The sequence below is a fragment of the Orycteropus afer genome, unplaced genomic scaffold (genome assembly GCF_000298275.1).
Source record: "Orycteropus afer afer isolate SDZICR_OR568_19922 unplaced genomic scaffold, OryAfe1.0 scaffold00087, whole genome shotgun sequence".
Lineage (NCBI taxonomy): Eukaryota > Metazoa > Chordata > Mammalia > Tubulidentata > Orycteropodidae > Orycteropus > Orycteropus afer.
The window spans coordinates 2,435,725-2,450,964 of NW_006921674.1; the positions used below are offsets into that span (position 1 = coordinate 2,435,725).

Below are 15,240 nucleotides of genomic sequence, written 5' to 3' on the forward strand. Positions count from 1 at the left end.
CCCCTCCTTGGGTTTCCGAGGCAGTATCACTATGGAAGTAGGATTGCCCAACCTTCCTTCTGAGGAGTGGCTGGTGGGTTTGAACCGCCAGCCTTGTGGTTAGCAGTCAAGTGCTTTAGCCACTATAAGGTTAGCTTATTTATTTTCTAACATAGATTTCTTGAGCTAACTTAATAAGCTGTGTATACATTTTTCCTAAAGTCTGCTGTCCAAGCATTTTTCTGAAACCATCTTGATAAACATTTACTGACAAACATTTCTTCACAAATATATTGTCCTCTCTACTGTTTGCTAAGGGTGGTCAAAGTTCACTAGAAGTTACAACTCTAAATTAAAGTCTTTTTCCTTAGGAAGGCAGAAAGGAGGACTTTGGACAAGTTTAATCCAACCATGGAGCTTTAATTTATACTTAGGGAAGTCATCTTCTATCATGCTAGGCACCTCATTTCAGAGTACTCTCATACAGCATAACTGACCTGAGTAAAAGACTTACAATCTATTTGTAATATGGGTCCTTAAATTTTTGCAAGTATTTGCAAAATTCTTTTTCTGAAGAATTCCTTAAAAAATCATTATTGCAATTGTATCAACTTTCTTAAGTTATAATAATTAAATCACACTATAATGGAAGCTGTTTTAGCCTGATGAGAGAAAATAATTCCTTTCTTTTATCTAGGTCAGACTACACCATTCCTCAAGACTCTCTGCAAACACGTTTGAAACCAATAGCTATGAGCTGCTTCTCTCAAAGTTAATAGTAACCACCCTAAAGAGGAGTCTGCTCTGCTCCATGGGCAGAAGTCTCTCTCATGCCAAACACCTAGATTTTGAGGCTCTTGCACAGTAACTGATTTAAAGATATATCAATTGGATTTACAGAGTGGCCAAGAGAACCAATTAAAACAGGATGTTTAACTCCTCACATTGTGTTCTGGCAATGCAAATGTCTTCTTCATTTGAACCTTTTCTGTTTCCTAAGGGTGGTATCAGTAGACTCAAGTAAGTGATAAAATAACCAGTGAAATTCAGTCTCTGTAAAAGCAGAGAGCTCTGGTAGCATAGTGGCTAAGACACTTGCCTGCTAACCAGACAGTTGGCGGTTCAAACCCACCAGCCACTCCTCGGAAGGAAGGTTGGGCAATCCTACTTCCGTAGTGATACTGCCTTGGAAACCCAAGGAGGTGTCACTATGAGTCAGGTTTGACTAAACAGCACATAACAACAAAAGCAGAGAGCAGGAAAAGAGAAGGAGGGGGTACCTAAAACTGCATCTGAACTATACTAATTGCATTTGAACTATACAAATTGCTAGGAGTGATTTTCTTCACCTCCAGTTCCAGGGTTTCATGGATAGGCTTTAACTAGTTCGACCATTCAAAACATATTTTCCATAGGAAAAAATAAAACATGTTTTGAAATAAACTTCTTCCAACTCATTTATTTTCTAAGCTTTTATTTGAAAATGTAACTTATTTTTATCACAGTGATGAAGCCTGTCTGTACTACATAAAATATATTGAGTTTCGTTAAGAAATCTTTGACCTGTGAGGCCTCATAAATTTAATAAGATATTATAAACTATAGCAAGTGAGCTGAATCATGAAAACACATTCGATTACTACAGTGGTTTCTAAACCATTTTGATCTATGAACTACATCGACAGATCTCTTGAGATCATTTGCGTACTTGGATCTGGACAGCTGGACATCTTATTACCACTTTCTACAAAGGCATACATGAACGTACATGTGTATGCCTACACACACACACACACACACACACATAGTGTAATTTTCTACATATACATATAATAACAGTACTGCATCTGAGGAGACATGAATCAACTAACTCTCTTAAGTTACAATTATTGTTAAGTTACAACATAATGAAAGCTGGAGAGTACAGATTTGTACCTGAAACAATGACTTAGAAAATGGCTTTACAAGCAGCAGTTAGGGATCTATGATCCTATGATTTATGAAGTTCCAAATAATTACTTGAATCAATGACCTACCTTTAGAAAAAGATGCTTAGAAAAAACTGGAGATATTTATCTCGTTGTTTTGAGGGACAATTAACTTGACAATTTTAAGGCTCCATTTCTTAAATATGCTAAAATATTAATAAGATTTGTGGGAATTATCTTAAAAGCATTTATCAGACATACAATATGAAGTTTGCTTTGACGTTATAAAGATTCAAGAGGGAAATTTCATGTATCAGTGCTGGGGATTGTCTGGGACAAAGCACTCTAACTCACTGCCCTCAAGATGCATCCAACTCATAGCGACACCCCCTTGGGTTTCCGAGGCAGTATCACTACGGAAGTAGATTGCCCAACCTTCCTTTCCTAAATTATAGGAGTCTGTGTCTATATATAGTTTATGATTTGAAGTCATCAAAAATTTATAAAATGTTTATGTTAGGTGGTAGACAGATCATGACATTCCAGGTTATTTTATATTTAGTTTATAAATTCACAAGTTCTTTAAGGAAAGTTGGATATAGATATTTCTGATCAAAATGATCCAAGCTGAAGAAAATATTTTTTTTCAACTCCAACCAAAGTCCAAACACAAAACAAAATAAGCAAAAAGTACAAGACAACCAAATCCTTAGAATTTTTTCATAGATTTTATTTTGTAAAACTAAAATTAATTTTTCTACCAAAAAAGTAAATGACTTCAAATTCTAAATGCTTTGAATTCAAACTCCTTAGGGTCCAAAGAGAGTTAAATATATTCTGCAATTATTCATCTGTCATCTACTAAAAGCAAAATCATTATTGCCTCAAATTTGCTCGAAAAGAAACTTGTTCTAACTCCTGGGATGAATCAACAGCAAAAATAAAGTTTAGACATTAGACTTCATTTTAGTTAGCCTACCCTTCAAAAGGAACATAATCATATGCAAACTATTTTTAATGTCCTGGAGTTTCTTCTCTCTAATTAAAGTCTTTAATGTATACATCAAGTTTTATTTTGCTGTGAATATATTTTATAAGTTTCAAATCTTTTAAGCATTGCCTGCTAATCATTTGACCAAAAAAAAAAAAAAAAAAAAAATCAAAGGAATCTTGAATTCTGCTGTGACTGTCAGAAGCCATTTGAAATCAATAGGGGGTATTTTAAATTGCTTTATTCACATCATTACGCTTTTCATTTACATAGTCAAAGCAGTATACTTTTCTCATTTGGGGAAGAATGTAACTTTTCTATCAAATATCTTTAGTTTTTAAGATATTAGTTTTCAGATTAAAAACACCTTTAGAATAACTATTTTTTCAAAAGCCCAGATCAAAGAAAAAGAACCTTTTTGAGCTTGTCAATAATAAAATGGCTTAGGATGAGCTCTGTAATTCCTACATCTAATTAAACACAAAGATCATAAGAACTATCTCAGATATCATAATGTTTCTGGCATTATAATGCATTTAAAGGAACACCTTCCAGGCCCCACAGCAATTTCTAGGAGCTTTGAAAGATGATATAACTTAAAAACGGCTACACAAGAAGAGATTTCCAATAAGTATCCATTTGATTCTAAATAAAGATGTCTCAGCCTTTTAAAAGTATAATCTACAGATTTTAGTGTAATCTATAGATTACACTGGTTTAGAAAAATAAATATTATCTTATGAAGGAATAATAGCATCTCTGAGAAAACCCTAGAGCATCACACCTTAGTTTCAATACCTAATCAGTGTCCATTACAGAGTGCTAAAGCCAACAAAATACTCAATTATCCACAGCATCCATTTGTGCTAGATACACTATTGGCATTGGTTTCCAAAGATTTTTTTTTCCCTCAGTGTTTATTTAATTATCTGACAAGGATTTATTAACTGCTTTATCAGTACAAGGTAATCTTGACTTATTATTGTGTTAATAATTAAGCACACACAACCCAAGGAGTCAGACTGCAGAGGTTTAAATGTTAAAGGCTGCCAACTGATAGCTGTGTGACCTTGGGCAAGTAACTTAATCATGCCAGCTCTCAGCAGCTGCTCATCCATAAAGGGTAAAGGTAATAATATTCTCTAACACCTAAGGCCATTGAGAATATTAGAAGAGGGCATCACATAGCACGATGCTGAGGACTTAAAAAAAAAAAAAAAAAAAAAACCTCTTAAGATGTGTTAGAGATTATTAGCAAATAATGATGCTTATTAATTCCTTTCAGGGTTGCTGCTGCTAGATATTCTTGGACCCAATATAGAGCTTTAAGGAAAAAGTAGATTTTTTTTCCCCAGCGTCCTTAAAAGTCAGACATGGAAATAAGAACATCGCATAGGAAACATTATTGGTGTAATGGCAGATCTTTGAAGACAAGTAAGAAAGTCAGAGAAGGATGAGCATGAAAGTGAATTCTTTTAAACTTCTTTTCATTCTTCTAAGTCAGATATGGCACTTTCTTTTTTCTCCTATCATAGGTGTAAAACTAGAAAAAATTTTCATTTCTTACTAGTTCTATTTTCATCTCTGTCCTCCTTGCTTCTCATATTGATAAAGAATCACAGAAATTTTAAAGGAAAAGAGCACCCTTCACAAGGGAATAGAATACCCCGAAGTCCCTCTGTGGACACAGAAGAGAATCATGAAAAGATCTGAATCATAGTGGCTCCCGCAGTCATCGTCTTTTTGGTGATCTTCTGGCAGGTGATAACTTCAGGTGGAATAATGTTTCGTGACCAGCCATGGCATAAAGAGTGCTTTCTGTGTAGTGGCTGTAGGAAAGAGCTCTGTGAAGAAGAATTTATGTCCAGAGATGACCACCCATTCTGCTTGGATTGCTACAATCATCTTTATGCCAAAAAGTGTGCAGCCTGCAGCAAACCCATCACTGGTGAGTTTTTTTGTTTATCTTAATGTGATTCTATCATGAGACCCTGAGGACGTTGAGGGTTCACTGGTAGAATTCTTGCCTTCCATTAGAGAGACCCAGGTTCAACTCCAGGCCGATGCATTTCATGTGCAGCCAGCACTCATCTATCAGTGGAAGCTTGTGTGTTATGATGATGCTGAAGAGATTTCAGTGGGGCTTCCAGAGTAAGACACATTAGGAAGAAAGGCCTGGCAATTAACTTATGAAAATTAGCCAGTGAAAACCCTGTGGGTAACAACAGTTTCTTTCTGTTGTACATAGGGTCTCTGTGAGCTGGGAAGTGACTTGATGGCAGCTAACACCAACACAAAATCTTGAGATGGTTATGACTATGTAAAATGCCATATTTAGGAAATGCAAGAAAATGGACAATCTTTCATTTGTTTCCTTTTGAGATAAGCACATGTAACTTCTATGTAAATATAAATATTACATAGATCCATCAAGGAAAATAGAGAGTATAATACAGGTCACTATAGTCTATAGCCACCATCCATCTGTCAGTTTATTGTTCTATGGTGGCTTACATGTTCCTATATGCTAGAAGCTATGCCATCAAAATTTCAAATGCTAGTAGAGTCACCCATACTGGATATGTTTCAGCAAAGCTTCCAGACTAATGCAGTCTGAGAAGAAAGACCTGGTGATACGCTCCCAAAATTACCCGATGGAAACTATCCATCACAAGAGAATATTATCCTAAGCTGGAAGGCATTCAAAATACATATGCACTGCCCTCGAGTCAATCCTGACTCATAGTGACCCCTCCTTGGGTTTCTGGGGTGGTATCACTAAGGCAGTAGATTGCCCAACCTTCCTTCCAAGGAGTGGCTGGCAGGTTTGAACGGCCAACCTTCTGGTTAGCAGTCAAGTGCCTTAGGCACTACGCCACCAGAGCTCCTCAAAATACATGTTGTTGTTGTTGTTGTTATGTGCCGTCAAGTCAGACCCAACTCATAGCGACCTCTTCTTGGGTTTCTGAGTCAGTATCACTATGGAAGTGAATTGCCCAACCTTCCTTCTGAGGAGTGGCTGGTGGGTTTGAACCTCCAGCCTTCTGGTTAGCAGTCAGGTGCTTTAGGCACTATGCTACCAGAGCTCCCTCAAAATACATAGTGCCCTCAAAAACAGACTTGAGCATACCAGCAATCGTGAAGACAGGTTGGCAGGGCCAGGCGGTGTTACATTCTTTTGTCCATGAGGTTGCCATGAGTTGGAGTCAACTTGACAGCAATTAAAAACAACATGCTCTGTAGAGAATAACTAAGCACTAAACCTACTGATACTGACTCAAAGTAAAGTATTAGCTCAATGAAGGCAAAAAACAGGGTCAGATGAGAGGTCAGAGAAGACTTTAACAAGGAGGCCTGATCTGAGCAAGAACGTTAAGGATTTGGGTGGGAGAAAAGGGTAATAATAAATCAGAATCCTGCTTAATTCCAAGCAAGGACTAAGCAGCCCTGAAATAAAAAAAGGTTTTAATTACATGCAAGCATTGCATAAAATGTCTGAAGCTGAAATTAATTATTAGAATAGCATAGGTCAGGAATTAATTAAACTTCATTTTAAGATGCTTCTAACATGTATTATTCTCTTTTCTTTCTATTCACTTCCAATGAGTTTTAATTATGAATAGCTGAAAGAAAACAAGATAGCATTCTACTTAAGAAACAAAATACATGTGAAATGATTTGAAAATAACAAATGGTCAATTGATCCATGTTAAATAGACTTTCATGGTTATAAAAAGCATTCTATTTTCCTCAGAGACATTTGTAAAATGCTAATTCTATAGTAAAGAAACTAAAGCTAGTATGACATCTGAGAAACACACCAGATATTATTTTAGGCAATTTATAGTCACTTAATAAGCTGAGAGAACTGTATAGCTAGTACCATTCCTAGTATTTTAGATTATATTTCATATTTTAGTTCAGTCTATGTAACATAAAATTAAAAATTATGCTATCCCTTTCCACCTCCTCTTCTACCTCCAAATATATCGCAAATTAAAAGTTGATCTTCATGTAGCTTCCAAAGAAAGAAAAGAGTTCCACTGCAACTTGGCAAGTTTTCACTAAATTGTAGAGGGAGGGAGTTACCTGGGCAAACAATTGGGTCCTAGTTGTCTCTACAGGGCGCCATGTTTTTGTGAATCAATAAATGGCCCACAGGCGACATTTGGCCAGCAGATGTGTTGTCTTTGGCCTATACATGTTGAGAAACAGCAAATCTAAAATCCATCTCCACAGAAAAATTAAATAAAGAGCCTGTTATGGGTGAGCAGGTGCCTCCATGCAGTCTGCATGGTCACTATGATGTGGCATTGCAATGCCACCCCATGGTATGGGGCATGCCTTCTCCATCCTTCACTCATTGGGCCCATTGCTCAGCTAGGATACCTCCTTTGTCCTTGAAAGGACTTGAGTTAGCAATCCCAGGTAGTGCCTGGGTCCAGAGCTTGTGCTCTTTTTTTTTTTTTAACTTGTTTATTGTGATTTGGGTGCAGTTTTACAGAGTAGATTGATTTTACATTCAACAGTTCATACACATTTTGTTTCATGACACCTATTACAATCCCCACAACGTAACAGCTCTGTTCCCACATCTTCCCTGAAGTTAGTCCTTCCCTATGTCCTCTTTATGTATGCATTTCTGCTACCTAGCTTTCTCCTGTGCAATTGCTGCCCTTCTCATCTCCCATGGGGACTGTTCTAAGGAGTACAGTTCCCTGTTGTAGTTGTTCAGCTCATAAGCCTATTGTTTGGCTGGTTGTTGGACCACAAGAGTGAGTCCAATTCCAGACCCAAAGGGTGATTCAGGGCCATAGTCTTGGGGTTAGAGCCTGGAACTCCTGCCTTCTACAACCCTAGAAACCCTTGCAGCCAAGAGAACAAGCCCCATTTCCACTGATTTAAGTGGTACTTCTAGAAATTTGGCAGTACTTAGGCTCCAAATTCCCCCCAGTAGAGTCTACAATCACAACCCTACCAATTCAATTTACTTTACAATAGATTTCTTGAATTGGGCAAGGAAATGGAGGGCTTCAAAAAGAAAATGAAAAAAATTAAACAACTTAAACGGGTTTCAAAGCTCTCTGAAGCCCCAAATGGCTAACTTCTCTGCAAAGAGCTTCTGAGAGCCCTGAACTTGAGGAGGTTCAAATCTGATCCATCAGAGATCCATGTGTCTAAGTAATTTTTTCTAGTGGATTATTGCAGAAAGATGACTGAGCTTAGCTTTTTTAGATTCAAGTGGAAAACTTAAATTGATCTATACTAAAACATAAGAATGATCAGAAACAAAAGACTTGACCCCAAAATAGTCCAAAAGTAGAGTTATGTATTTAATATAGAGGACTCGACGGCAAAAAACAACAACAACAACAACTGGTGGCATAGTGCCTAAGGTACTTGACTGCTAACCAGAAGGCTGGCGGTTCAAAACTACCAGCCACTTCTCAGAAGGAAGGTTGGGCAATCTACTTCCATAGTGATATCACCTTGGAAACCCAAGGAGGGGTCGCTGTGGGTCGGATCCAACTTGATGGCAGTGAGTTTTTTACAACATAAAGTATAATATAAAGAACTTCAAAATATTTCTTAATATACTTTTTGATCTGTGATTGAGAGCCACTAGACTGGAATGCCTCAAAAACTTCCAACTCACTTTACTGTTTCTTGACCCAAACGAATGAGAGAGAGAGACAGAGAGAGAATGGCCCTTTAGCAGTGCTTCTTTAAAACTGAGCTATGTAAGCTTTACTGGTACACCATGTAATCCATAGCCTGCCAGACTATGAGACCAGAAGATCTAGATGGTGGGTGGCTACCACTATCAACCACTCAGAGGGGGATTTATGTAGGAGATCCTGGATAGAGAGGGAGAACATTGTGGAACAGAACTCAAAATCATTTGGAAAAAAAAGTCAGGGGGGGTTGGACACCAGGTTTGCTGGTCTGATAAGCCTGGTGGAACCACTGAGACTATTGCCTCTAGCTGCCCTTCAGGTCTGGAGTTGAGCCCACACCTGTGGCTTCCAGCCAAACAGAAGACAGGCAAATGAGTTGAACATTTACCTGAGGTAGATACCTCCTTGGAGAGAACAATCATGGGAGAAAGAAGGGCTGTTCATGCACAGGGAGAAAGCTCAGGGGGTAGGAGTGCATGGAGGGATGGACACAGGGAAGAGGTAACTATTGGAAGTGGGAAGGGAAGTTGGGAGGGGAGCTGTTGCATTGGGGTAAGTTGTAAGCAATGTCATGAGACAAAGTGTATGTGAACTGCTGTACGGAAAGTGAATTTTCTCTGTAAACTTTCACCCAAATCACAATAAAAATTAAAAAAAAACCCTGAGCTATGTAAACTAATGTACCATAAGGCATTCTAACACTGTCATATATATTTATCTTCTGAGAGATGGACAATCATGCAAAAAAGATGTCATTTCAAGAACTCTGTATGTTGTTGTTGTTAATTGCCATCAAGTTGGCTGCAAGTCATGGTGACCCCATGTATAACAGAACAAAACAATGCTGGTCCTATTCCATCCTCACAAATGTTGGTATGTTTGAGCACATGTTGAGCTTCTCTGTCAGGATGTTTTAAAAACACTATTTTATCTTAATCTATCCATAAGCCTCTGTCTCTCACTACTGCTTGGAATGGAAAAGTTACTGTTCTCCAAGGTCCTCATTTTCCTTATTTGTAAAACAAAGAGTTGATCCAGATCACACCTTAGCTTTCTTCCCTAACTGCTTAAAGATGGGAAAGGAGCTTCAAATGTCATGACTTCTGAAAGAGATGCTAATGTTTCTGGTTATGTTCTTTACAAAAGATAAATTCAAATAAGATGGTGAGGTGAAGAGGATACCTGAGATTGAGTCCCAGCTCTGTCACTTACCAGCTGGGTGACCTTAGGCAAGTTGTTGAACTCTTTCTCAGTTTTTGTCTGCAAAGTGAGATGATCATAATAACTAATCCATGATGGTGAGGGGAGGGTTAAACAAGGCAACATGTGTAAAGTGTTTAGAATAGTGCTTAGCACATACCCAAGTGCCCAACAAATGTTAGCCCTTATTCTACTGATTTGTCAGCAGTAAATGGAGTCAGATAAAATAGGTGCCAGAGACTTGTTCCCTGGATAAATTTCTACAAATAACCCTCATGACCTGAGGGAATAAACATATCCAAAACTGGAGCAATTTACAAACATCTCACATGTTGTGTCAGGCCTTTCTTAAATCCTTTCTGCCAGGGGCTTCTGTATTTTTCTTATCTGTAAAATTCTAGAAGAATTACTTTTACATTTGCCCCTTATTCAAAGCTTACTAATAAAATCAAGGAAAGCTCATCAGCATTGAAAAGCCAGACATGGATAATAATTAGTTTTATGAGCAGAGATGATTTATGTATATACAGAATATATTTCTTGCAGACAGCCTGTTAATATTTTGAATAACATCAAGGGAATTAATCAGTACACTATTAATTTACTCTTATTGGAAACTAATAATAACATCATAGATGAGCAAATTATAAAGCTAATTCTTAAAAAGTAGAAGAATTTGATGCAAAGTTCTCTGAGCTACCAAATTATCTGTAAAGAAATCAAGTAAAATTTCTAGGATGCAAACAAAAGGAGAGTTTATCTGAAATAGAATGCTATTTTTATCCTTTTTGCTTCAATATACCAGAAGCATTTGATAACTTTATGTAAACTAGCAAAGAAACACTCTCTGTAAGCAAATTATAGAGAGATTATAGTATGATAGCCACTTGGAGATATTTGTAAATAAATAAAAGCCCAAACCTAGTGCATCCCAGCCCCTTCCTCAAAATCAATTCCTTGATTATACTAGGGAGAAAAGGATCAGAGTCTCACCGATGACTCAATTTCTACCACATTTTTCAGAAATTCTATGGCTCAAGTGGGGCCCAAGTTGAAGTGGGAGGAGGGATGATAAGGACCTTCTTAAGTACTAGTTGTTGAGTAGAATTGCCTCACTGGCTACAGTAGATCAGACTCATAGACCTTTGTTACAACCCTAGACTGAAGTTGTCTCTTCTGCAGTAATAAGGTCATCATGTTAGGATGGCTACATGATAGTCTAAATGAAATTCTAATTTGTCAGCTTTCAGAAATTGTGTCCTAAACTACTACAGCACCATGGGACTTTATCCTGTGTAAAACTAAACATGGAAAAAGACAGAAAAGAACTAAAATTACTGAGAACTTCAGACACCAAGCTAGAAAGCAAACAATTATTTTATCTTCATTTCACAGCTAAGAAACCTGAGGATCACACAGAGAGAAAGGGATGATTAAATATGTTTGCTTCTAAGAAGTATACCTTCTTCCCAATGCACACTATATTTCCTTATACATATTAGGTAATCCTTTCTGTTTACAAAACAATATGGTTTGTATAACCAGATTCTAACTACTTCTGTGGATAATGAAAGAATTGCATTGCCACTTTGGTTGGGTTACATGGAAGGAACTTGCCTCTGGCTGACAATCCCAGAACGGATATGGGGGCACAGGGGAACAGTTTGGGAGTTTGTTGTTGTTGTTGTTGTTTATTTGCTTACTTGTCTCTACGTTACCTTGTTCACTGTTATGTCCAAAGAAGCCAGGTGGAATTGTCAATCTGTTCATTGAAACAGTGGGTTACTCTTTTTCTCTGATTCCTTTATAGGTCTCAGAGGTGCCAAGTTTATCTGCTTTCAAGACCGCCAGTGGCACAGTGAATGCTTTAACTGTGGAAGGTGTTCTGTCTCCTTGGTGGGTGAAGGCTTCCTGACCCAGAACGAGGACATCTTCTGTCACAAATGTGGCTCTGGGGTGGACAGTGACATCTAGATGGAGACAGATGTTCCCACCTGGGCTCCACATTCCCTTTGTTCTCACTAAATCCAGAACTCGGTTGAAGGAGTATTTTTTTACTTACATTTTAGAAAATATTAATGTAGAATTTGGAGCTGAGAGTTTTTGCACATATTGTGATTAAACTGTATTTTAAGGGCTAAAAAAAAAAGCACCATTCTAAAAGAAATGAGCATATGCTAATCATAGAAACACATCTCCTTATGTAAAACTCTGCAGTCTGTTCTTAGAAACATAGGACAGTGTCTCTACTTTGGGATCAAGTGTATAGCCTATACCTAGGAGGTATCTTTGAAAAATGATTTTTTTTCAATACTTCAGAGTAAAGGAAAACTAAAATATCAAATTGAAAGGCATTTATGAGACTAATGTTTGTATTCCTAGGCAGCTAGTTTTACATAATGTAATAGATTGGCTATAAGTGGTAGAACCAAACTGATTAGGAAAAATTGATTTAAGACTTCCGTCATCTTTATCATTCTTTTATTGTTCATAATCCTTTTTTGGAGTTGAACAACAAAGCTGTAATTTGCCATCATATACACCGCATCCACAGCTGGATGATTTCCAATGCTATGTTTGAACAACAAAACTTGAAAATTGGTGTCACGATGACTCTCACACTCTGCATAGGTGTTAAATGGATCACTTCTACCTAGGAATAACCAAAATATGAGTTTCAGCACATTTTGCATTAATTATATTTTCTGAAGCCACAGTGATTTTTCTAAATGCTTCCAGGTCCTATGAAGTAAAAGTCTATTCTTTAAGTCAAGCTAACCAGGATAATCATTGTCCCCAAAGGCAAACCTTTAAAGTAAATAGATCATTAAATCATCTTTTGTGGAAATGAGTTTTAGGGAAGGGATTGAGTGTTGGAACATGATTTTTCATCCAGATATCTCAAGGCATAATAGAATGCATAATTAGCTCTGAGTCTCATGCATTTTGCCTTCTAAAATTACACAGATGATTAATGGGCACACATAAAAATGGGCTTTAAAGAAGTCTAGTAAGAATAAGAACTGAAAAAGAATAATTCACTGCTGAGAATTCAGGACCTGGGAATCTGCTCGATAGAGTTATGTGGGCTATAGATGACCCCTTTTACTCTCTCTTCACATCTGGGCCACCCACCTCTTCTTTTTGAGCCAACCATGCTCCAGACCTTCAATTGACTACATGACCAGGAGATGCACTCCTAAGCCTAAGCAGCCATCCTACAAATAAATCAGAGTTTACTGTTAGCCTTGGTGAAAAGTCTGTAATTATATGTTTATCTTTATACAAGAATAAACCATCAGATGCCACTAATGATGACCCCATCTAGCTGCCCCTTATCAATATTTTCCACAGCATGTGGAACAAATGGAAATAAGCTGCTCAGTCTTAATTCTTGTTTTTAGTGTCTCAGGTGGAGTAGGAGGTGGCCGAGAGGAACACCATAGAGAGATGATGTTTTTGTTAATGTCTACTCTCAGATTACTGCACAGTATAAAAGGCTCTGATTAAAATATAATTTTATGCTATGGCTGATTTTAATGATTAAAACAGCATCACAGGAGATTCAATTAAAATTGTTATGGAAACACAATTTTTGAAATAATTAAAAATGTAGAGACATTTGGAGATGCTAAAAATTAGAGAGAGTAATAAAAGGTGAGGCTACATGAGCTATTTGAAAAATATATTTGTCTTCTTTGTATTGATAATGCCTAGATATATTCTCATATGTGTCTTGTGAAATGTAGGAAAAACTATCAATATTTTTTCTGAATTATTTGAAGTTGTACATGTAGAACTAAATATGCCAGTTTTTTCTAAGATCTAGCAAATAACAGTGTATTACATATTTAGAAAACCAAGCCATCTATCCGGACAGATATATAGCATGTAATGTTTTCTCAGTTAACCAGTTACAGATAGGTATGCCACGGGTGACACTTTCTTAGTTAACCGATTGGTAATGTTTGAGACATTTTGCTCTGTGTGGATGAGGATGCATGTACTCAAGCTTGTGTTCAATGTTTATGATTAAGTTTCACAGAATTATTACCTAGTAGAAATCTTGTTATCCCTTAATAACTTTATCTTATTATATATGTTTTCACATGTAAATAATAACATATTTAGAAAGCGGCTTAGTCACAAGCATCTATTAAACATGTGATGATCCCTGGTAATGCAATGGTTAAGCACTTAACTGCTAACCAAAAGGTCAGTGGTTTGAACCGACCCAGTGGCTCCATAGAAAAAAAAAGACCTACCAATCTGCTCCCATAAAGATTGCAGCCTAGAAAACCCTATGGGGCAGTTTTACTCTGTCCTATAGAGGACCATTCCCTGGAGAAGGATATTATGCTTGGTAAAGTGGAGGGTCAACGAAAGAGAGGAAAGCCCTCGACAAGATGGATTGACATAGTGGCTGCAACGATGGGCTCAGTTATAGCAAGGATTGTGAGCTGGCATAGGACTAAGCAGTGTTTCATTCTGTTGTCCATAGGGTCACTATGAGTTGGAGCCAACTCGGTGGCACCTAACAACAACAACAACATAGGGTCGCTATTAGTCAGATTCGACTCAGTGGCATACAACAACATGCTCAAAATGAGAGTTCACCCAATATGGTTCTAGGGTGTTGTTGGCAGGGTAGATTAAGGCATGAAAATGAGGGAAGGCCAGATGCAGAGATCCTTCCCCAGAAGTTAAACAAAGAGCCACCATAGACATACTACACATGTGCAAACCTGCTAGAATGTATATATAATGACATGCATGCAGATAAAAGTAGAAATCATATACAATAGTTGATACCAGCTCAATAAAGAGAAAAAGTCTCTAACTGACCTACACAAAGATGGCAAGGCTATCTCAGGAAGCAGTGTGCTCCCAGTGATTGAAGGGATGACATCTGCACAAGCAGAAAAGCAGTAGAAGCAAATCCTATGTATTAATAAGAACCAGATGGCTTAGAAGAATCAGAGCAACTATGCCAAGGAGCAAGAATAAATGACAGTGCTAAAATAGAAAGGGTCAGTTGAAGGGAGGATATTAACTTTTAGCATAAAAAGTTTATATTGATGTTACAGGCAATTGAAAGATACCAACTATTTTTTACATAGAGGAGAAAAAGGATTAAGACCTTTGTGTTTACGTGTTTGAAGAAAATTATGCTAATAGTTCTTTTTGGAATGGAAGGGAAGAGGGCAAGCTTTCAAAGTTACATCTTTTGCTGCAGTAGTTAAGTTCGGTTAGTGGTCACAGAAAAGGAGAGAGAAGCAAAAGTTAATGTAGGCCAAGAGAGCTAGATTTGTTGATATAGGTGAGTGTCAAGAAAATCAAAATATTCCATGTTGGTGATTAAAGATGACAAAGAAAAAAAGCAGAAGAGAATTTCAGTTTTCACTTAACAGAATCACAAAAATGTTCTATCTGGGCAACCTAGCTCCATTGGCTAAGTGTAATG

At 37.3% G+C, this 15,240-nt stretch overlaps 1 protein-coding gene across 1 annotated transcript in view; it reads left to right on the top strand.

Moving 5' to 3' along the window:
• Positions 1 to 11,750, top strand: part of FHL5 (four and a half LIM domains 5) — a 15,679-nt gene extending 3,929 nt beyond the window's left edge. Inside the window, exons 3-4 of the mRNA XM_007942270.1 lie at positions 4,660 to 4,846; positions 11,587 to 11,750. Coding sequence (XP_007940461.1) covers positions 4,660 to 4,846; positions 11,587 to 11,750 — 351 coding nt within the window. The remainder of the gene's footprint in view (positions 1 to 4,659; positions 4,847 to 11,586) is intronic.
• Positions 11,751 to 15,240: the final 3,490 nt, after the last annotated feature.